Source organism: Lagenorhynchus albirostris, chromosome 2 (assembly GCF_949774975.1).
Source record: "Lagenorhynchus albirostris chromosome 2, mLagAlb1.1, whole genome shotgun sequence".
Lineage (NCBI taxonomy): Eukaryota > Metazoa > Chordata > Mammalia > Artiodactyla > Delphinidae > Lagenorhynchus > Lagenorhynchus albirostris.
In genome coordinates this window covers 71,038,598-71,062,911 of record NC_083096.1, presented here as the reverse complement: position 1 = coordinate 71,062,911, position 24,314 = coordinate 71,038,598, and the positions used below count along the sequence as shown (strand labels likewise).

Genomic DNA, 24,314 nt, shown 5'->3' with positions numbered 1-24,314 from the left:
TCCCTGTTGTATTTTTCTAAGCCTACACACACATATGTGTGGATGTGTGTGCTTTCATTATTAAAAAATGGGAAAATATGGGTATCAATATTCATTCTTTTAAATTAAGATGCATTGTGGGCATATGTTCATATCAAAACATTTTAAAACACAATAAAGTAAGCTTTATGCATAATCCCCTTGGTGGATCCTGTGCATTTATCCAGTCAGTCTCTCTTTGTAATGATGATAAGGTACACACTACATTCCCCAGGCTCCCTTGCAGCTCAGATTCTGGATGTGAATAAGGTTCTGCCAATTCAGTGAACTTACATGAAATTTGAAGATGGGACTCAGAAGGAAACCCTTTTGCTCCTCTCTTTCAGGTAGTTTTTGCTGTCTAACAAAATCATGGAGACATGAGATTTCCTTGGGGACCGTGTTCCAGTGCCCATTATTCAGCAATCAGGGCATTGAGAAACAGCTGCCACTATGTCTTGATTCTAACTCTCTGACCCTGGGATGGTAACTATGGGATTGTGGGGGGTTTGTTTGGTTTTTGCTTAGTTGGTTTGCCAATTTTATTGAGTTATTTTTGACATATAATGTTGTATTAGTCTAAGTTGCTCAACATAATGATTTGATATATGTATATACTGAGAAATGATTTCACAATGTTTCATTAATATCTATCACCTCACATAATTTTATTTTCTTATGATGAGAACTTTTAAGGTCTACTCTCCGGGCAACTTTCAAATATACAATGCAGTATTCTTAAGTATAGTTACCATGCTGTACATCCCCAGAGCTTAATTATCTTATAACTAGAAGCTTATACCCTTTAGCTACCTTCATCCATTTCCCTCATATCCCCACTTCTGACAATCACCAATCTGTTCTGTTTCTATGAGTTTGGGGTTTTTTTAGATTCCACATATAAGTGAAATTATACCTTTCTCTGTCTGATTTATTTCACTTAGTATACAGGTCCATCCATGTTGTTGCAAATGGCAGGATTCCCTTCTTTTTATGGCTGCATAATATTTCACTATTTATTTTTTTTCTATTTATAATTTATTTCCTTTAGATATATAACCAGAAGTGGAATTGCTGGATCATATGGTGGTTCTATTTTTTGTTTTTTGAGGAAACTGCATATTGTGTTCCAATTGACTGCACCAATTTACGTTCCCACCAACAGTGTACAAGTGTTCTTGTGCATGTTCTTGCCAACATTTCCATGTTCCTGCCAACATTTGTTATCTCTTGTCTTTTTGATGATAGCCATTCTAACAGGTGTTGGGAGGGATTGTGTTCTTGAACTTGGAGTTCCAGTGGTGGCCTCAAAGGAGATCTTGGTATGTCACTTTTTGATTGATCTAGGAGTCATTCCATTCCCAAAATCCATCTAAGAACCTACTTTTTCAGTTCTTCCAATGATTTTGCAAACACTTAATTCCCTGTATTAAATCATTCCCCACTTAAAATATTTAGAATAGTTTCTCTTTACTACATGAAACTCTGACTGACACAATCTCAACACACTAAAAATTTTATAATAAAGTAATAGAGAATTCCCACCTCTGCTTATTTATTGTAACATGAACATAATCTTTACCAATATATCTGCCTACCTTTGATCTATCTATCTATCTATGTACCTATCATCTGTATATCCATACACATAAAAATGTTTTGTGTTGAATGGAAATATGCTGCACATGCTGGTCTGCAACTTGCTTTTTTCCCCCTGAACCGTTTTCCTGAATGGCACATGTGGATATATCTCATTATTTTTTAATAGCTACACAATGTTCTATAGTATGGTTGTAGCATAATTATTCAACAAATCCAAAAATTCCCCCACTGATGAACATGTGTGTTTTTCCAAATGTTTTCTGTGAGAATGCTGTAATGAATATCTTTTTACATATTTCCTTGGGAGCTTTGATTTTACTGATGTAGGATAGATTTCTATAAGCAGAATTACTGGGTCAAAGAATATAAGCATTTCAAAATTTAAATAGATACTGTCAAATTAAATTCCAATAAGCTTCTACAAATTTACACTCCCAGCACAAATGCATGAAACTGCTTATATCTCCATAATCTGGCTATAACTGGATATTAATGACTTTTTCTAGCCAATCTAATAACATTTAAAAAGTAGCATACTATCATCTTTAAATTGCATTTCTTGGATTACAATTAAAATTGAGTGTCATTTCAGATTTTTACTGGCTATTTGCAATTTATGCACTATGATTGTCCTTTCACATGTACCCTTTGCCCATTGAATTAATTTTCGTATCTATTTGTAAGTATTTTTAGTTTATTAAAGATATTATCCCTTTGTCTGTCTGTCTCTCATACACACACACAGAAAGAGAGGAAAGAGACTATTCTCGCAGTTTGTTGTTTGCTATTTGTTGTTTTTTTGTTTTTGTTTTTGTTTTGTTTTTTTTGTGGTACACGGGCCTCTCACTGTTGTGGTCTCTCCCGTTGCGGAGCACAGGCTCCGGACGCGCAGGCTTAGCGGCCATGGCTCACGGGCCTAGCCGCTCCGCAGCATGTGGAATCTCCCAGACTGGGGCACGAACGCGTGTCCCCTGCATCGGCAGGCGGACTCTCAACCACTGCGCCACCAGAGAAGCCCGATTTGTTGTAATTTATATTGACTCTTGCTGTAGCAAGTTTTTCATGTAGCCATTGGTTTACTGTGTTGCTCAGAAAAGGGTCTGTGACCTTGATATTTTACAAATATTTTTCTAAATTTTTAAATAATTTTTGGGTTTTGTTGTTTATAATTAAAGGGTTAACCCACCAAATTTTTAATTGATTGTATTGTATAAAATTAACATTTAACTTTATTTTAGTTCTAATGGATAGATAATTGTCCCAATACCAACCATTGTCTAAGCCATCCTTTCCTCCATTGAACTTAATTGTTTTACTCCCCATATACCTGGATCCGTCTCTGAGTTTTTATTTGTGTTTCACTGGTCTATTGTCCAATTCCTATTCAAATGCCATATTGATTTGATTATGCTGCTTTATAGATAGTAAGCTCTGGAATCTACTAAAAAAGCAGTTCCCCTTAATATTTTTTTCATTTTGAAACATTTCTTGCCATTTGTAACATATTTATTCTTCAAGGTCAATTTCAGATTTATTTCCTTTTATTAAAATAAGCTGGAAATTTTATTCAAATTAAATTAAATTTACATATTAATTTAGTGATTAATTTAATGATTGACATCCTTGGAATGATTGAGAGTTTATAATATATATGGAATATATATATGACATGTCTTTCCAATTTATTCATGTCTTGTACTTCAATAATACTTCTTTTCCTTCATATAGACCTTGTGGCTTCTATTAAGGTTCTTCCTTAAGAGATTGACAGTTCTTACAGAATACAACAAACTAGCATGGATTCATGCTTCCTTCCCTTGAACCAAACTCTGGAGAAGCCACTGAAGTGAGAGGGAGGTTGCTGGATCCCAGTACAAAAAATAATGGAAGAAATGGTTGGGAAGATGAGTTGACTGAGCCCCAATGTGAAAGGGAAGAAGGTTCAAGCAAAAGGAAGCCATGCCCCATGACTGGGGGAGTGATGGGAAGCAGTTGTCTAATTGGGCCTTTTATTCTCTGGCCCACATTGCCCTGGGAGGACTATTGCTCATCCCTTCACAATGGCTTGGTGAGAAAGCACACCACCAGCCCAGTAATAGCACCAGCCCTAAGTGGCAGACTCACAGCAGGGTGACTCTGAGTGCAGAGTTGATAACCAGAAGTGCACTTAGTCTGGTCAATCACTAAGCATTCCCTTCCACATCCTCCCCCTCTATCTCACTCTATGATAGCATCAGTCACGATAGAAGAAGACAGCCTCTGGAAAACAGAAGTACTTGGGGCAGAGATAAGTGGGTGGGATTCATGAAAGACAAGGTCGTCTGGTGAGTCAGATGAAGTAAATAGGAAATGGTTGAGACCATATTACAGAACTAGAAGCTCTCTACTCTGGGATATACCCCATTCCCCCTCTCAAACTCACCAATAGGACAACAAGCCAGGGCAGAGGATCTTATCCTTCCATCAAAGTACATGTTACCTGTCAAGATAGTTGATAGCTCCAAAAGAATATGAGCTTGCACAGAAAAATATTAGCATAATAGGTCTGAGACTGTTATACTTAGAACGGTCCGTTTGCAAGGCTGGACTTTCTCTTTAGCTGTAAGAAGATTCAAGGATATTTAAACACACACACACACCCACACACACACACACACACACACAGAGCAAACATCATACTTAATCACAAATTATCGGAAACATTCCCCTTGAGGTTAGGAAAAAAAGGTTAGGATGGTGACAATTACCATTTTCATTCAAGTGAAAGTGCTACACAGTAGAATGAAACCAAAAATAATATATGAGTCTATACTGATATTAAAAAAAGGAATGAATTAATGTAGAGAAGAGAGACTTTTTCCTTTTCAGTAGAATGTCATTAATAAACTAGAAGGAATGATGGAATTAGAAAATCACCATTTGTTAAATTATCACAGTAATAATTAATTAAACTAAGAAACATTGATGGATGCTAAACCTAGTGAGTGAAAGTTTGATGGGGAAAGGTATATTTACATAGTCTTGAAGTATTTCCTCACAACGTATTTATGAAATTAAAAGAGAAAAAGAGTAACTTTAAATGGAGAAAAACAAATGAAACCACTTTAATCAAATGATCAAGTAATGGGACAAATCAAAATGTGTTCTTCTTGTTGGAATGCAGTGAGAAGTATACAGCCTCAATTCTGAGATACTTCTGCCAAAAGTTTATAACCTGAATCTAATCATTGGAAAATACCAGGTAAACCCAAATTGAGAAATATTCTGGCCTGTAACCTTCAAGTGTTAAGGTTATGAAAGTTTAAAAAAGACTGAAAAGAATAGGAAATACTCCAGATATTGAAGGAGACTAAAGAGACAAGACAACAAATGCAACACTGATCCTGGACTGGAACGGTTTGCTATTGTTAACAAAAACAAACAAACAAACAAAGACTGTCACTCATCATTCAGTTATTCAAAGGGTTAAGTTGCAACCCTCTGCCAGTGCCCACTGACAGTCAGCCCTGAGAGGAATTCAGGATGGAAAAAAACAGGATGAGGCCTTCTGTGCTTTGGATAAACAGGCCCTTAGATAGTTAGATGCACATTGCAGGAAGAATTTCAATGACCCCAGATTCTTGCATCTTCCCATACATAGAAAAGAACTAAAACCATGAACTTGAGATGTCTGTTCTTTGTGATGAGCAGTAATCTTTTACCAAGATGTATGCTTGACTGCACTATTCCCTAGCCAAAAAAATAAATAAATCATACCTAAGCTGGCTCCTCCCCTACCTCTTCAGAGCAGTTTTTCAGAGCTAGTGAGAGGCTGTCTCCCAGGCTATAGTCCCCAGTAAGGTCCCTGAATAAAATTTAATTCACAATTTTCATGTTGTGTGTTTTTCCTTCAGTCAGTCCTATACAGGACATGATTGGGACAATTGGTGAAACTTGAATGGGATCTGTAAATTAGATAATAGTAATACATCGGTATTTCCTGATTTTGATCGTTGCATTGTGGTTATGTAAGAAGTCTTCGTTTGCATGAATTTTACTTTGAAGTATTCCAGAGTGACAGGGCATCATGTTGTCAGGGAGGAAGACACCTTCCTTTACCTTTCTAGGTTCTTCTGGCTGGTCTAAGAATTAAATTGACATGAGACAGATTAACAGGAGAAAATCAAACAAAAGTATAAATAACAGGGATCCATGGGAGAGACCCATGAAAATTGAGTAACTCACCAAAATGGTCCAAGCCACCGCCTTGAATACCATCTTCAGCTAAGGACAAAAGAAAGATGTTGGGAGCAGGGGAGAGTTGTGGGAAGTTGCCAGGAAAAGCACAGTAAACGAGTAAATCTGTGATGCAGATTTAAGTCATTCCCTTCTCCATTGATAAGAAGTTTCTAGAGATTTAGAGTCATCCTTCTCTTCCTGGTACAGAGGAGACACCCTTACACATGGAGATTTCCCTTATACAGGTAAGTGTCTCTTACGAAAGGGTAACTTCTACTCAGTTTTCAGAGCTCCTCTGCTATTTCTTGAAAGTAGCTAAATGAAAATAATTAAGTTGCCAAAGAGGCACATTTTGGGGTGGCATATTCTGTTCCCCTCCCCAAAGTGATTTCAGGTGCCCTCAGCCTGCAGTGGCTTAAAGTAGGGTTTTGGTTCCTGGCCAGAGATTGAGGTTGCGTCACGGCAGTGAGAGCACCAAATCCTAGCTGCTAGACCAGTGGTCAGAGACAAGGCCCTGGCTCTTCGGCTTTGCAGAAGAGAATTCCCCAAAGACAAAAAGTAGTGAAACAAGTCAAGTGTTTATTAGGAGAAAAAGAAGAGTACAGTACTTCTGGATAGACACACAGGCGGACTCAGAGAGAGAGAAAGTCACGCCCCCATGGTAGTTTAAATCACTTATATGGGGCATTTCTTCTGGGTTTCCATTGGCCAATCATTTTGATTTGCCTGGTTCAGAGTCTGTATTTGGTATACCTCAGTATCCTCCCATGTGTGCATGCATCTCTCAGCCAAGATGGATTCCACCAAAGAGGCCTATGGGTACTTGACATCACCTACTATGGGGTTGGCACCCTCTCCCTTTTTTGACCTCCAAAGAGCTTTCTAGTCGGGAAGGTTTCCTTGACTTCGAGAATGAGAAATATGTGGTCTCTTATCTTCTATCTGGACAGGGCCCAGCCTCCTCTCTCACTTGTCCTTCTGTTCTAATCTTGGAGTATCAGTCCACAGGGAATGAATCTCCAGTTGTTTACCCTGGGGGGGCCCAGCTACCTCTGGCCTCAAAAGACAGTTAAACATCAATACGTCAGCACAAGCCTTAAATACACACACACACACACACACACACACACACACACACACACACACACACACTTGGGAGAAATCTCCCTCCTATCAAGAAGTTCATTGTACTACAACAGTTTCCATATCCTTGAGAAAAATTCACTAGTATGTATCCTGCCTCTTGTTATGGAGACTAGCATTTGGAATACTTCTGTCTCTGAAAAATTTAGAGATATTAGATGGTTTGCAATTGGTAGATTTCTCCTGAAGTTACTTGATCCCTCTGTCTACTCCATTTATTGTTAGTAATTTTTAAATTTCCATTTCCTTTCCTGTTTTATTCCCAGAAGCATATTGCTGAATCAAATGCATACTCTGTGGCCATTCCCTCCCTCCTCTAAGAAGCAAGCTATCATACATTTATAACAGGCCATTCTGTGAGCAAAATTAGTTTTACAATTTCTCGCTCTTTAAGTATTTCTTCATCCTCAGCAGCACCCAAAGCATTTCTTCGCTGCTGCTGCCTCCTCCAGAATTAATTAATTCATCAAATATTTATTGAGAAAATACTATGAGCCATACCATTCTAGAACCTGGGAATACAATAGGGAATAATGTCTCAGATCTCACGGAATTTACAATCTACTAGGGGAGGAAACAATAAAAAAGAACTCCCCCCCTTTTTTTTCAGATAATGATATCTGCTTAGAAAACAATAACAGATGCTAAAAATGACTGGGGAAGGTCCTTTCTAAGGAGAGGACATCTGATCAGAGACAAAATGATGTGGAACCAGCCACGTGAGGATCTGGAAAAAGGGCAAATGCAGAAGCTTTGTGGAAACAAATCAAGCATATTTAAACTCACTATAACGTAAGTCCCAGGTGACCGTGATTTTGTCTATTGCGTGTGTGGTTGTGGTCATTTCAGTGGTTTTACTGCTTATCCCAAGCCCATGTCTGTCACATCACAGGCATTCGATGTATATTTGTGGAAGAAATGAACAGACCACATGGCCGAAGGCCTGGGATTGCAGAGTGAGGGAGAGATGTGTAAGGCTGTGACTGAGGGGAGAGGAAGTCAGAAATCACAGAGCCCTGAGCACCAGGTAAAGGGTTGTAAATTATTCTAAGTGCAATGGGAAACCTTTGCAGGTTTTTCCTCAGAAGGGGACTTGGTCTTATATACATTTGAAGAGATCATTCTTGCAGCTTCCGCCTATGTGGCAATGCTTCCTCTTTGAGCCTGACCTCCCAGCAAGAGGTTGGAGGACTCTGAATTTGTGCTGTGTAGTTAGTGCTTGCAAAGCCTTGCTCTCACAGAAGTTCAGTGGTGACCCCCTTGTCCTCCAGCCCAGCTCCGCCCCAGCCACCACCTTCCTTCAGATTTAGAGTGTCCAGGCCCCAAGTGACTTGAGCTATTCAATGGTACAAAAACCTTTCTTTCTACCTTCTTTTTCTCAGAACTTTGATCTGATGCTTCTTCCTCTAACATCCCACTTCCTTTCTCTCTGTTCTTTTGAAGCCATCCCACTGCTGAGCTGTGAAAGCTGCAGCCAACTGCCCACACTGATCCCGTTCCTTTTATTCCCTGTAGGACCAACACGGACCAGATCACAGTATCTGTGATCCTTTCCCACTTCCTGTTGTTTTGACTGTAGAATAAAGCCTGCCCTTTAAGTTGATTTCATTCTCTCTGAGTTTCTGATACTCTCCTAAAAATCCAACATTTCTGACCACATGCCAAATTCTGAAGCCTCCTCACCCTTCACTGTCATCCTCATTCTGCGGTAGAGCAAACCTGTTCCCTGTAGCCACAAGCGTCCCAGGCACAGACCTTTCAAATGGCCCCCTTGTTCCTTAAGTTTGTGATAATTTCCATATTTTTTTTCTCCGCCACAAGCTAACACACTGTTCACAGAGTCAGAGTCTTCATTTGATGATGAATACCTTCAACCTATTGGGTCTCTGATCCAGAGCCTGGGTCTTTGAAATCCACAGCTGTGAGCCAGCTTGAAAGTGAGCAGGACCCCGTGTGGCTCCTGGGCACAGAACTGTTTCAAACAGTTGCTAATCAGGGAAGGGAGGGGATGCAGAGATAACGGAGGAGCAGGCAAGAAACAGTAGTGCAGCCTTGGGGCAGGGTCCTGGTTCCACCTCAAGGGATACACATGACAGTATCTTTGAGCTCTTTACAGAACTAAAACCACCAACAAATGGAAGATGTTACCATTCTTCATTCCGGAGGATATCACAATTTGATAACTTTGAGAAGCTCATCAAAAGACCACCTGAGGCCAGATTAAAAGAGTGCAAGCCCTGCACACAGCCTAATTCTTATCAGCAGCTCTGACCTTGAACCATTGCTATAAAACTCCTTACCAATTCCTCCTGGGTTGGACACACAGTCTTGAGGGACACAAGCCCACCGTGTCCCTCTTTGCCTGGCAAAACAATAGAGCTATTCTTTTCTACTTCACCCAAAACTCTGTCTCTGAGATTTAATTCAGTGTCGGGGTACAGAGGCCAGATTCAGCTTCAGCCCTGTCCCTAACAATAGCAGACCCTCTGTGCTGTCTGTGAGAGGTTGTCCACTACTCTGTTGTTGCACTAACATGCCTGAAGTCTGCTCAGCCCTCCTTCCTGCTGCTTGTAGGTGGGGAACCACAAAATATAGATCTCTCAATACAGAAGCTTCCGTCTGTCTTCATGCTCCGGTTAGAGCTCTGAAGGGACAATCTCACCTCTTCACCTCTGAAGGGACAATCTCACCCTGTGGGTTCTAAAGGAACTGAGCAATAGACATTGGACTCAGGAAAGATCACAACATCAGCCTTGTGCCTGGTAGTGGGGAAGGGAAAAAATTTCCCTCTACCCTTTTTAGGTTCTTCTGGCTAGTCTAATAATTAAATTGACATGAGACAGATTAACAGGAGAAAACCAAATTTAATTACATATGAATGGAGGTCCCATAAGAAAAATTGAGGCAGGAGATAGATGGGCTCCAGGCTAGGCATTTAAAACTGGCCTCCTGTTTGCACTTCTTGGGGTGAAAAAAATATGGGTTCAGGCCGGACACTTAACAACTAGCCTCCTGTTTGAATTTCCTGGGACAGGAGATATGTGGGCTCCAGCTTAGATATTTACAGCCAGCTTCCTGTTTGCTCTCCGAAATGGAAGCAATGACCGAGACAAGGTAAATAGCCAGACTTTTTCTCCTGTGGGCACCTTAAGGTAACAGTCATGACAAGCACAGAGAGGGGCTAATCCTTGTTTGAGTAAAGGCTCAAGAGGTCACATATTTCCCCTCCTTGGGGCAAGGGGGAAATTGCACCTGTGCAGAAAGGCTCCTGGGGGGTCAAAAAAGAGGGGGAACCACCCCATAATATGTGATGCTAAGGCCACCCCATAGGGCTCTGGGCTGGAATCCATCTTCCATAAAAGCAGCGCACGCATGTTGGGGAGGGTCCTAGGGCAGGTCAGGTGTGGAAAAAGAAACCAGATAATTGGCCAAAGGTAAACAAAGACCTGGAAGAACTTCCCTTTATAAATTATTTAACCACCTCTTTTCTGCTCTCCTCCTCATTAGGGAGGATGCCCACACTCTTTCTCTCTGGGTGTGCATCTCTGCCTTGCTAAACAAATTATTTCTCTGTGTGCTGTCCCACTTCTTGTTGTGCTACGTCTCTCATAATAAACTTTGTACCTGTTTTTATATTTTTATATACCTCCATGAGAAATACATTTTTCACTGGGGACTAGAGCCAGGGAAAAGTAGCTTCTAGCCTCTAGCTCTTGCTTGTCTGGTGGCTAGGATTCCTGGTTTTCACCCAGGCTACCCAGGTTCAATTCCTGGGCAAGGAATTAATATCTTGCTTCATGCCACCACTCACTGCTGCCTCTCCAAGATCAACATGAGACACAAGGATAAGTTAGGGAATTGAGACTTATATGCCACTGAAAGAAGGAGAATGGGGTAGGGGTTTGAGCCTTCAAAGGGGAGAAAGGCAATTCACATAGAGATGGAAAAACAAATGTTTGGTAAACAAATGTTTGCTATGCCATACAGAGACAAGGGGAGACAGAGAGGGCTTTGGTCTCCAGGCCCTGCCAAGTTCCCCCTACCACACCTAGCTCATATTCTTTGCAGGTATCTCTGGTGAGAGTGTTCTTCCTGGACCAGGTCCTTTATCTAAATTCTTTTAGGCAGTTAAGGGGGAGGTAAAAAGAAACACTTTCTTAGTCTTCAATTTCTTAAAAATAATCATCCTAAAATAATCCTCCTGCCAAAGATATAAACTTTGGGGAGGCAAATTTTGATCCACTAGAGAATCCAGCTTAGATCTAAAGTAAGAAAGGTCTTCCTGAAACTTTCCCTCTCCAGATCTAAGTTTTAGGACAGAACATGTCAATGAAAATTAATCAGTCAATCTAAGAAAGAAATGGAAAATTTTATTCAAGCCAAATTTGAGGATTATAATCAAGGAAGAGCATCTCAGAAAGCTCTGAGGACTGTTCCACTCATTAGAAGTCAAGGCACAGTTATATAAGTTTTTTGAGACAGAGGGCTGAACATCAAATGACATCTTATTATTGACAGTTTACATAATCCATATCTAAGTATCACTGTGGTAGGTCACATGACCCCTTACAAGATCAGGAAGGAATATTATCTTTTAAGGAGTTGTCTTGTTGATGCTAGGAGAATGGTGCTCTTTATGGTTGAGCAGATATTCCTGCTGATGGGGGAGGTTTGGTCAATGCATGATGCAGATACACCATGCAGAGTAGGGGAAGGGAGAAGGCCAACAGAAAGAGAAGAACTTTTTATATTTAAATTTTTCTTGCCTTGTCATAAAATATGAATTTTATTTCACAAGCAGCAACAAGAATCTCCACACATGGTGGAGAGCAAAGGATCCCAGAGCCCCAGAGGTTATCATGTGCATATGAAATTTGACCCCTGAGCTGTGGACCCATGGATGTTAGACTTGGGAAATGGTGCCAGCATGATGAGTCTTTCTTCATTCCAAGCGGAGGAGCCAGTCAGAGGGATGTAAAATTTTCCCTAGGTTATGACCCTCTCCAAAAGAACCGAAGACCTCATCTTGCCTATTATGATGCTATTATCAAAGTTGTCCTCTTCAGCACTCCAGGTCATTCCACTGAGAGAGAAATGAAGACACAAATATCTTAAAAAGTGCACCTATGTGAGTCCGGGACAGTTGGCAGAAATTGGTAGAGGTGAGGGTCATTTAAAATGGGAGTTGCAGGATGTCAGGGTGGGAATGCATGACTAGAAACTACTAATATAAGCATCAGTCCACCAGCTAGCTAGTTTAAATTATTAGGGAATCTAATTGTGTCCAGGTAAGCAGGAAGGGGACTCAGAGAACTCACTTCTCACACTATATTAGAACAAATAGGAGGACTGAAAATTACTAAAATATAAAAGAAAATTATTTAAAGCATGTAAAAGATTTACTTCATAAAAGATTAATCACAGGAAATTTAGAAAATTTTAGGCAGCAACTGCATTAAACTCTCAAGTAAATTGAAGAAAAACAGAGACTTGATGAAAGATGCAAGTCGAAGAAGAAAAACACACTAAATCCAAGAAAGAATTTAAGACAACTCAAAGCATTGTAGAATTTTAAATGACATTAGAAATAGTAAGGATCCCAATACGCTAAAGAGAAAAACAAATCACTTGTAGGGGAGCAAAATCTGCCACCCCAAAATGTTTCTTTGGCATGTGGATTATTTCAGGCTGAAACAATCAAGGCCCAAAAGACTCAGGAAGAAACTTTGACCTTCCCCCTAACTGCCTAAAAGTATTTAGATACAAGGACTGTTTCCAGAATATAGCTATCACCGGAGATACTTGCAAAGAATATGGGCTAGGGGATGTAGGGGAAACTCTGCAGGTCCTAGAGGTGAGAGTCCACTCTGTGTCCCATTGTCTCTGGTGGTCCAGCAAACATTTCTTTATCAAACGTTTGCTTTTCCATCTCCGTGTGAATTGTCTTCCTCCCTTCTGAAGTCCCAAACCACTACCCCCAGCATCCTCTTTTGTCTTTAGCTGAAGATGATAAAGTGAGGATTTTGGTCATTTTGGCAAGTTACTCAATTTTTCTGAGTTCCTCCCATGTATACATGTTATTAAATTTTGTTTGATTTTCTCCTGTTAATCTGTCTCATGCCAATTTAATTCTTAGATCAGCCAAAAGAACTTAAAAGGGTAGAGGAAAAATTCTTCCTCCCTAACACTAATATGAAGGATAGGTTTGAAAAAATAAAAGCTCAAAATATAAGGATAGCATGGCACAGGGATATTGGCTCAGTGCTTTGTGACAGCCTGGAGGGGTGGGATAGGGAGGGTGGGAGAGAGGGAGACACAAGAGGGAAGACATATGGGAACATATGTATATGTATAACTGATTCACTTTGTTATAAAGCAGAAACTAACACACCATTGTAAAGCAATTATACCCCAATAAAGATGTTAAAATATATATATATATAAGGATAAAGGACACCGATAAAAGTGATCTGGATGATGATAAATGAGAAGAAAAAATAATGGAAATTTCACACAATGAAAACTGGTGATCCTGAAGAAAAAAATAGAACAAGTTAAACAGAAACAACAACAAAACATTTCTTTTTTCAATTTTTGAATATTCAAATTGAAAGGATTAAAGAATTAAAGATAATTCTAATATGTAATGACCTCATCCTGATGGTGGGGGAAGAATGCTGGAAAAATTCTATCCCTATATTCTTTTTCTTATTATTAATTAATTAATTCATTAATTATTTTTGGTTGCATTGGGTAGGTTGCTGTGCGTGGGCTTTCTCTAGTTGCAATGAGCGGGGGCTACTCTTCTTTGCAGTGAGTGGGCTTCTCATTGCGGTGGCTTCTCTTGTTGTGGAGCACGGGCTCTAGGCGCGCAGACTTCAGTAGTTGTGGCACGTGGGCTCAGTAGTTGTGGCTCACAGGCTCTAGAACACAGGCTCAGTAGTTGTGGCGCATGGGCTTAGTTGCTCCGCGGCATGTGAGATCTTCCTGGACCAGGGCTTGAACTCATGTCCCCTGCATTGGCAGGCGCATTCTTAACCACTGTGCCACCAGGGAAGCCCTATTCCTGTATTCTTTAGATAATTCAATAAAACACAATATATGGGGTGGGTGTTCCTATAAAGGGAAATGAAAATATTGGCAGGACTACAGTTAGACACATGCAGCCTTTTAGGTGAAAAAAAGTCGGCTCAGTTTTTCTTAAACACTCATTAAAATGCAATGGCTCTCAACCTCAGCTGAACACTGGAATTACTTGGAGAGCTTTAAAAAACATTGATGCTTGGGTCCCACGCCCCCAAAATCAGATTTAATTGGCTTGGGATGTGACCTGGTAATTCTAATGTGGAGAAATGTATAAGACCCTCTGCTTGGCACTGTCCCATGGAAAAAGAGTGGTGAAAGGAGAGGGAAATACACTCCTCCCAGGGCACAAGAGCCCCGTGTGTAGGGCAGTAAAACATCAGAGCCAGAGACAAGGGAAATGTAAGGTGTAATCCCCAAAAGGCAACTTCGGGATTCACAAAAGGGCCTCAGGGCCATAGCTGTCGTTTGACGAACACCTCACCATGTGTTTTATTTTTTTTAATATATTTATTTTTTTAATAAATTTATTTATTTATTTGTTGGTTTGCTTTTGGCTGCATTGGGTGTTTGTTGCTGCGCGTGGGCTTTCTCTAGTGGCAAGCGAGGGCTACTCTTCGTTGTGGTGCGGGGGCTTCTCATTGTGGTGGCTTCTCTTGTTGAGGAGCACGGGCTCTAGGCACGTGGGCTTCAGTAGTTGTGGCACACGGGCTCAGTAGTTGTGGCACGTGGGCTCAGTAGTTGTGGCTCACGGCTGAGTTGCTCCGCAGCACGTGGGATCTTCCCGGACCAGGGCTCAAACCCATGTCCCCTGCACTGGCAGGTGGATACTTAACCACTGTGCTACCAGGGAAGTCCCTCACCATGTGTTTTATCCTTCAGCACCCGCCAGTCCAGGACATTAGGACTGAAGGTCCCACCAGCATAGACAGTGCTAATCTCTTCTGGTGATAACACATAGTCCCACATGTTCACATCTCCAGTGTCTCCCACCAAAGACTGCTTTTTTTATCAAAGCCCCCAGCAAATGCGTCCTGCTCCTGCCCCAGGACGAAGCTTGCCTCTGTCTCCAAAGAGTATCCCCTCTTCATACTCCTCCTCACCATGGGCTTCCCATCCACCCAGAGCTCTGTAATCCCTGAGGTAGACTCCCAGGTCACACAGAAGTGCATTGGTGCAGGATAACTCTCAGGAGGCTTGAAAAAGACATCAGCTCCACCCACGGATACACTGTATGCAGCAGTCTTTCCCTTGAAGAGGAGGATCTCATTATATTGTTGCTTTGTGGCATAAGAGAAGAGGCTATCGTTGTGGGTCAGATCGGTATAGACATGCAGGCACGCGGTCAAGGCCTTAAGTGGCTTCGTTAGCTGTGCAGTCAGCGTCACAACGGAATTATCCGACTCTTTGGGGAACACAAAGACCTTTGTGTGCATATCTGTAGCGTAAAAAAACAGAGAGGGGAAATGTCAGCAGCAGAGTTTTTTTAAAAAACAAAACTCAACTGAGTAAATTTAAAGATCTAATTGTCGTTATTCAATGACTCATGAAGTGGGCAGCATCCCGTCTAGCAGATAGAAAGGAACTTTGAAGAGCTGTACAAAATGAAAGCCTTTTATAGACAGAAGAGGGTGGGAAGAGGAAGTTCCTAGAAAAGAGTGGATTATTTCAGGCAAGGTCACCTTCCTATAGGGAAAGAAAGGGGTCTTATTGGGTGGATTACCTCATTAGAGAGGCCAGGTAATTTCACCCTGACAGCTTAAAAGCCACATTCCTGGGAGAGGTGAAACTGCAATTAGGTTAGGTATTGCATCTTGGCTCGCTAACATGGGACTTGACACAACTGACTCCATTTCAGGTCAGTTGTCTCTTTTTGTAAACGATTCCCCCCTTTTCATCAACCTGAGATATCTCCAGCTGGTGTGCAGGACCAGAAGCCAAATGAGTCTTCTTTGACTGTGAGGTGTGTACCTAAGGTTCAAGTCCCTGGCTTTTGGCTGCCATTTGGGTAGTGAGGAGGGCCATGAGTCCCTTCCAAAGAGATTCAAGGGCAGTCTTTGTTCTTCGTGATTCCAAATCAGGATGGGAGAAAATTGAAACATTCATTTGCAGATTCATAGCCAAATTCTTAAGGAAAATAGAAGAATTCAGCATCCAGTCCAATTTGCAGATATATAACAAAACCTCAAGGACAATCAACAGGATTAGAATTTAATATCTACAAAGGTGCACACACAACTTTTCTCTCTAAAATCACCCCATTTTTAAAAATCAAAGATAACCACAGTGAAACTAATTTATTTGCATTAAACTTGCCCTGATTATTTACATAAATGCAGCAAGAATAGTGATTGACCACATAAGCTCTTTGGAAGACTGCTCCATTGGAACCTTGTAAGTAAAGTACCAAGCTAATTTTTCCAAGGGGCTTTACTGACTCCAGAAAGTCAACCTCAGTTCCTTAAAAGTGTCTGGTCATATCCGAGTCTATGCACATCTCCCTCAAATATGACATTTCTGTCAAAGCCTCCGTAGTATAACCAGTGTTTCCAACTGTATACTGTTACAAGGAGAACAGATTCTTCTTGAATTTATGTAAATGACTAACTATGATGCCATGAAAAGAATATTTAAGAATTTTCAAATTTGGGAGAAATCAGGTAGAGAGAAAAAGTAAATGTTTCATCTTTGTTTACAAAGGTATACTTTGCCAAATTGCTTTAAATCATAGATAGCTTAAGAAAAAAATGTTTCCTGAAATCTGGAGAAAAAAATATTAAGAAAACTGCAATATTTCAAACAAAACAATTATAATCATCTTCCTTAATTCCTTCAGTCCCGTGTAATTAATATTTGTTTGCTTGAATCCAGTTTTTCCATTAGCTCTGTAAATTTTTACTCAATTTAGTTTTATGATGTTAAAGCTACAAGAAACCTACACTTGTCAAAGTCCTTTCCAGTAATCTTTTTGAAGATGAAGCACATTTGCAGAAACACTTTTGCAAAAGCATCTGAGTAAAAAAAATAACTGTCTGGGGACTTCCTTGGTGGCGCAGTGGTTGAGAGTCAGCCTGCCGATGCAGGGGACACAGGTTCATGCCCCGGTCCGGGAAGATCCCACATGCCGCGGAGTGGCTGGGCTCGTGAGCCATGGCCGCTGGGCCTGCGCGTCCGGAGCCTGTGCTCCGCAACAGGAGAGGCCACAACAGTGAGAGACACGCGTACCGCAAAAAAAAAAAAAAAAAAAGATCTGTTGAGAGCTCATTATAATGGAACTGACAAGGAAATTTGGTTATTTCTGTGACATACAATGTTTTAAGATAAGACTGGAATTATGACTGATAATCATTACACCAGGATATGTCAGATTTCTAGGAATTCTCAAAATTTTATAGCATATGCAAATACAACATAAAGAAGGCTTAGTATTACTTCTTCTTTGACAATGCTTCCAATATAATTTAATATATCAAATAAGCCTAATTTGTTTAACATCTCCTTTTTATAAGGAGAGAGAACAAGTGTTTTGAGATTTTCCAGGGGTCCTCTGGAATATCTCAAAGTTACTTTGAGGTCAAAATGACTTCATTTAGAATTTGATTTGCAGGAAGTTTGTCAAAAATATTAAAAGATTGTAAAGCCCTTGGTCAAATAGGATCATAGGTCATTGCAAAACAATACTTGGTTATACATTTAACCATAATGACAATTAAAGACTTCAAAGGCAAATACAGAAGGTTAAATAGTTGTAAAGGAAAATGTAGCTCTTTTAATAGAGAAGACTCAGCTTTCTTAACTAATCAAAAGACACGATAAGGACAGCACAGGAGGGCTTCCCTGGTGGTGCAGTGGTTGAGAGTCCGCCTGCCGATGCAGCGGACATGGGTTCGTGCCCCGGTCTGGGAATATCCCACATGTGGCGGAGCGGCTAGGCAGCGGAGCCTGCGCGTCTGGAACCTGTGCTCTGCAAAAAAAAGCACAGGAAGTTATTTTGACAAGACACAAAATCTTTGCTTTCTAGGCAAATTACTTGAGGTAAGAAAAAAAAACTTTTACAAAACTTTTACAATCTCTTATCAAGAGCACACCAATAGTTCAATAAAACTTTATTGTTTTCACAGAGAGAAAAGCAGATTCTAATTTTATACCTGCTTCCTTTTAATATTAAAATTTATTCACTCAATTAAATTCATTTCCATTTTAGCCAGTCTTGACCATGCATAAAACCCCTTACCAAAGATTCCTTTTCCACAAGCCTTCTACAACTTTCTTCTTTACATTCATATTTTGTCCTGTGTTTTTTCCCTTTCCCATTCTGAAATAAGCAGTCTCTCTTTAGGACAAAATTACTTTATTTTCATCAACAAAATGCTTTTTCATTCCTCATACCTTCTTTTACTGAAAACACACATCTTATTTTCTTTACATATGGAGATATTCATCTCATTCTTTCTGTTTTTAACCCTTAGAAAATTTAAGATTTAGTGAAATAAAGAAGTAAATAGTTGTGAACTGTCTTTTACTTTAGCATTTTGTGGCTTGGCAAATGTATAAATACTTTTTATTGTTTTTAGAAATATCTGCTTTTTCATAGTAAATTTCTCAGTGTGGCACAAAACATGTTTAATAGAACCAAACATATTTAGCTCCTCTGTAAAAGGAAGCCAAAAGTGGATAAACCTATGTTCAGTAATTAATGTTTCAGTATTTTATCTTATTTGGAAATGATCTAAATATTTAATGACTGTCCATAATTTAGTTTAACCTAGCAAAACTTTAAGGTGTTAGTTTACCAAAAAGATTTGGGGAAATGATTTTATTTTTCTTAAATTTTTTTTTGTATTTTTAAATTTTTTTATTTTTAAAAAATTTTTTGTGGGAAAACTATTTTAAAAGTTCACCTAAAAACTTTTTTCCCACTTACATACATCTATTTAATTCACTTGTTCTCAACAGTTTGTTTACTCATGAAAATTTCATCATACCAAGTTATTTCTCTTGCTGACAAATTTTGAAACAGAAATGACATGAACTTATTTGACTAGTAAACCCAGGTAGAATAAAAGTTGTATGTTTGCATTATTTTTAATGTTGGTAACTCTAAAGATATAACTCTGTAGACATTTTAATTAAACCAACAAGCTCAAATTATCATTAATATTCAATATTTTCCCAGATTGTGTGAACTTGAAAAGCATTTGGGTCAGTTTCTATTATATTACTGAAAATTTTAGAAACACTTTATTTAAGTGCCTAATTTTCTTTAAGCCAATTAAATAGTGCTCTTTTACAGATTAATTTTTGGCAATATTATCCATAGGTAGAAAAATACCATACATCTACAACACAAATATATAGAGAGACACACATAAGCCACAGAGGCAAACAGAGACTTTATAGCTTTCATTTTAATATTACTGCCACTATTCAGGTACAATAATACACAGCTCACTAGTTATAAAAAAGCTGGATTTAAGTTGTTATGGTAGATAGAATAAGTTAAGGTTACCTGCTCAGATGGCTAAAACTTTTTAATAATATTTGTTATTATTATAATAATAATAATATATAATATAATGTTATTTGAGAAGACACTTAAAAGATTATTATATATTATAATATATATTATATAATATATTATATTATAATATATAATATAATGTTATTTGAGAAGACACTTAAAAGATTTTTCATTCACCTAAGTTTTAAATGACCTCTTCCTCTTTTGTTTTCCCCCTAATAAGAATTACCTCCCTGGAGTTTGTAGTTTAAAGAGATTGGCCTAGAAAATAATTCCTGGAGAAGACCAGGTAGGACATTTACACCTCAAAGGTACAGGGAAGGGATGCAAGTTCCTCTGAGAAGAACTTTGCTTCTTAAGGCCAGAATTTTTACAGTATTTATTTGAGATAAATATGGGAAGTTTCAGGATTGGTAAAAAGAACAGGTGGGCTTTGAACTGTTTCTAGAGAAGATAAGGGCAATTGCTCTTAATTCCTCAAAGAATTGGGTTGCAGCCTAAAAAAATACCAAGGGGTTAATCCTCCCATCTAGCCATATTATCTTCAGTTTGCTCTCCTTCCCTCCCAGGTACATAGTTTTATTTCTGGCAGTATTGAACACCTCTTGGATGTGTCCCCCAAAGAGGTTACAAAAGATATTTTATTCCCCTCTCCACAGAGATCCAGGAGAGCTGGCTCTGATAAGAATTTTTACCTTTTGCTGGCTTCTGCCAGTTTTCCCAAGATCCCCTCTGCAAGCTCCAGTATCTATCAGAATTTGGCAAAGTTTTTAATTAATTTTAATTTAGTTTCCCTTTGGATGTTTAAGGGAATAACATAGCAGTTTACCAGAAAAATCCCTCAGAGTCTCATCAACTCTGGGAGGCGCCCATATGGGGCCCTCCACTGAAGGTAGACATGGGGTCTGTAAGGCCACTTTGGTTTACAGTAATGTAAAGACAATTCAGACAGAGGATCAGTAGACTCTGAGACTCAATTAAAGGAGCTAAAGAGGAATAGTAGGAATCACATCAATCTTAGACTTTTGTATTAGGTACTTCTTGTATCTTTTTCATTAGCCTTTTGCAATGCACTTTTCAATGAAGCTAGTTTGGAATTTTGAAGCCTTCTGGAGACTTCTGCATGCTGATTAAAACTGGTATCTAATTCTATTTGTTTGATTTGGGAACCCTTACTTTCAGGTGCACTTCTTAAATAATCATAACTAATTGGAACATTCCCCATAATGGCCACTGTAATTCTAGATTGTTTTTAGTAAGGTTTAGCCATTTTTGTAGGTATTTATATCTTTTAGCAGTATAGTTCATAGACATAAAGTAAGCAGGTGTGCTGGAAGGCTCAACTCTTTTGAATTCAAGGATTCACTTTTTTTTTTTTTTTTTTTTTAGTTAAGACTTTGGGTCTCTCAGAGGCAAACTAATATCTAAGAGGGATGTGCCACTGGGTTGGGGATTGTGTGGTGTTTTACAGTGTACCTTCTAGCATGGAAATTTTCTTGAGGTTGGCAGGTAATCTAGTGTCAATATAAACTGTCCCATGACCAACTTATCCTAACACGGGAGTTTAGTTATGTGGTGAGCGCTCTAACAGCTTTTAAGTGCCTTAGCCATGCTCACCAATTTTGTGGGTTTTTTTTTTTTTTTACTTCTATGAATCCCATTAGCAATAACCTTTATTTACTAGACCCAGTCTAGCTTAAGTTGGACCCAGTATGATCTGAAACCCAGTCCAGTTTTTCAGCTGGTAACAGCCAGCAGTTCCCAATATGGAATTTGGGGGTTGGGGAAAGGACTGAATCAGCAGACCCTCAAGAATAGGGACTGCAGACTGGGGTTCCACACAACAGAGAACTCCAGACTGAGCCATCGGTCATTCCCAACATGGAATCTGGGGACAGAACCAAGGGCTGAGGTTTCCAATCAAATAGGGAACTGACTGGCAAGCCAATTAGATCAGGAGCTTGATGCAAAGAGAGCAGAGCTCAGAACATAGAGCAACTTACCCAGGGCCCCTCTGAAAAGGACAGAACTCCAAAAGGTCTGAGGGTACAATGCCCGTGTTTCTTGTTTTAGAAGATCTTGGAAGGGCTCTGTGGATTCCATCGCTGACACCAAATCTGCTAAATTAAGTCAGATTCAACTGAGTACATTTAAAGATCTAATTGGCTTTAATTCAATGATTCATGAAGCAGGCAGCCAGCCATCTAGCAGACAGAAAGGAATTTCAAAGAGCTGTACCAAATGAAAGGGGTAGGAAGAGGAAGTTTCTAATGAAGAGTAGATTATTTCAGGCAAGGTCACCTTTCTATGGGGGAAGGAAAGAGTCTTATCAGGTGGCTTACCTCTAGTCTTAACCAAGTAATTTCATATTGACCGGTGAAAGGTCACATTTTGGGGAGAGACTGAAGCTGCAATTAGGTTAGGTATTAGGTCTTGGTTTGCTGACATGGGGTTTAACACAAGTGACTCCATTTGGGGCCTGTTGTCTCTTTTCTAACCTTGTTAGGCCACAAACATGTGTTCTCTCACTATGTATAGAGAGATTGGATTTAGAAACCACAGACTGCCCTCTTTCCCAGAACACAACCCCTCCCCCACTCTGACTATTTTCCCTAACTTGGCTTTGCATAGGTAGCCCTGATACAAGAGCCCAGCGCCCACCTGAAGCAGTGCCTACCTGTCTGGGAAAAAGCACTAGGGAGGCTAATGATGACCAGGAAACACAGTGACAGCTTCTCCATGTTCCCTCCCTGCAGACACTGTGCCCAGAATCTAGGATATTCTCCTGGAAAGAGTAGCAGCGGCTGGGCTATCCGGGGCTTGGACGCCTGAAATCCCTCTGACTCAGGTCTTTTCCACTTTCACCTTATAAGTGCAATAGTCAGATTGTCTCAGCTGATGGTTAAATGATTTTCCAAAATCGCTCCTTGGAGCCGTAAATCAAAGCTCTAAGAGCAAACAAACCAAGACAAAACAAGAGATCAATATGGGTCATTTATTAGAGACTCCATGGTGCTTACTGGTGCTCCAACAGCTCTGTGTGGCAGTGCTTTGTGAATTGAAACAGTCACACCCTGTGAATCCATTCTGGAGAAATGCTGTTAAAAGTTTGGGGGTGGGGGAGACATTTTACTCACAAGGACAACCATAACACCACTTAGGATAGTGAAAAATTAGAAAACTGGGGCATGTTTAAGGAAACTGGATACATCTACCTCCACTAAATAGAATGGATAGTCCTTTAAACTATTGGTTGGTTGTGAATTTTATGCTACAACATGTAAAAATGCTTATAATAGTATAATATGGGAAAAAATAGCGTAAATTTGTTTATACACTATTTTTTAAATGAAGTAACTAGTTTAGAAAAAAATCTATTAGGGATACCCCCCAAAAAGTAAGTGTCCTTATCACGGTAATGAAATTATTGTATGAAGGATATGTTTCTCTCATTAACAACATTTCCATAATCTAGTTATATTGCTTATAAAATAAAGTGTGTGTGTGTGTGTGTGTGTGTGTGTGTAATTAAGAAGTAAGGAAAGAGAGAATAGAATAAAGATAAGTAGCCCTTGAAGCTCCAAAAGCTACTGTTTCGTTTTATGAATAGGACACCCAGTCTGTGGCTATTTGGCTTTAATCCCAAAACATTATAATTTCATGTAAAAAGAATCTTGAGCTTATTCATCATGAGTTTTCCCATTGCCATTCAATGAGAAATTGATAATAGACATTATTTATTATTTGACTGGAAGAACTAACTGACATGCAGATAGCATATTCTAAACACACAAGAGAAAAGAACTATTGCAAATTATAGTATTGATACATTTCTGGAAAGGTTTGTTTTGTTAACTATATAATGGTATATAGTTAAATTTTCTTTTAAATTACCTTTCCCAAACTCTTTGCATCTTATTTTTTAAAAGACTGACTTAAAGTACTTGCTGCAAAAAATTTTCTCTTCTTACTGTAACCAGTTGCCCAATTAAAGATATATGCATAATTTGAACAGAATAAAATATATATAATAGGTAAAAGATTGGGACAAAGAAGGAAGGTGTTTTCCCAGTACCCAAACTGCCTTCTCATTAGCCTTGGGCTCCCCAGGTAAGTCAAAAGAAGGCACCTACGAGTATGATGGGTGGACCCTTTGGAAATGTTATTGATTTCAAGGAGCCCATCACATTATCAGATCTATGTCCATAATGGATATTCTGAACACAGCTTAAAATTGAAAAGGGAGAGAGGCAGAGAGACATAGAGATAGGGAGAGTGAGAGCTAAAGCAATAGAAAGAGGAGACAGAGAAAAAGGAAAAGAGAATTTGAAAGACCTTCCGGGTGAAGCATTTCACAAGCCACCCCTGGTTCCAGTAATCTGCCAAGACAGCACTGTAACCACTCATGCCATATGACAGAGTCTTGGGTGAACTTTACCAGAAGAGAGGTGTAATAGATCAGTTTGCCATGTGACGTTTTTCCTGCTCACATATGTTTGTTTGGGAGGCTTCTCCTCTCTTCCTTTTACAGTTCATGATGTCCCTGTAAAAATACTTAAATATTTCAGCGTTTCTAGACATCTTGGCACTTTGGTTTCTCCCTGATTTAAAGTCCCAGTAGATCAGAAAAACATTTCAATTGTAGAGACACCAAGTACTGACTGGGGATAAAGAAAAACATTGCAAGACAATGTTTGTTATCTTGTTATCACAGTGCAGTTTTAATGAA

The 24,314-nt window shown here is 39.3% G+C and overlaps 1 protein-coding gene across 1 annotated transcript; it reads right to left on the bottom strand.

Moving 5' to 3' along the window:
* Positions 1-14,513: 14,513 nt before the first annotated feature.
* CRP (C-reactive protein) lies at positions 14,514-22,326 on the bottom strand. Its single transcript, XM_060142265.1, is given in 4 exon segments — positions 14,514-14,551; positions 14,931-15,072; positions 15,075-15,502; positions 22,263-22,326. Coding segments are annotated over 4 exon segments (672 nt in total).
* Between the last annotated feature and the right edge of the window lie 1,988 nt (positions 22,327-24,314).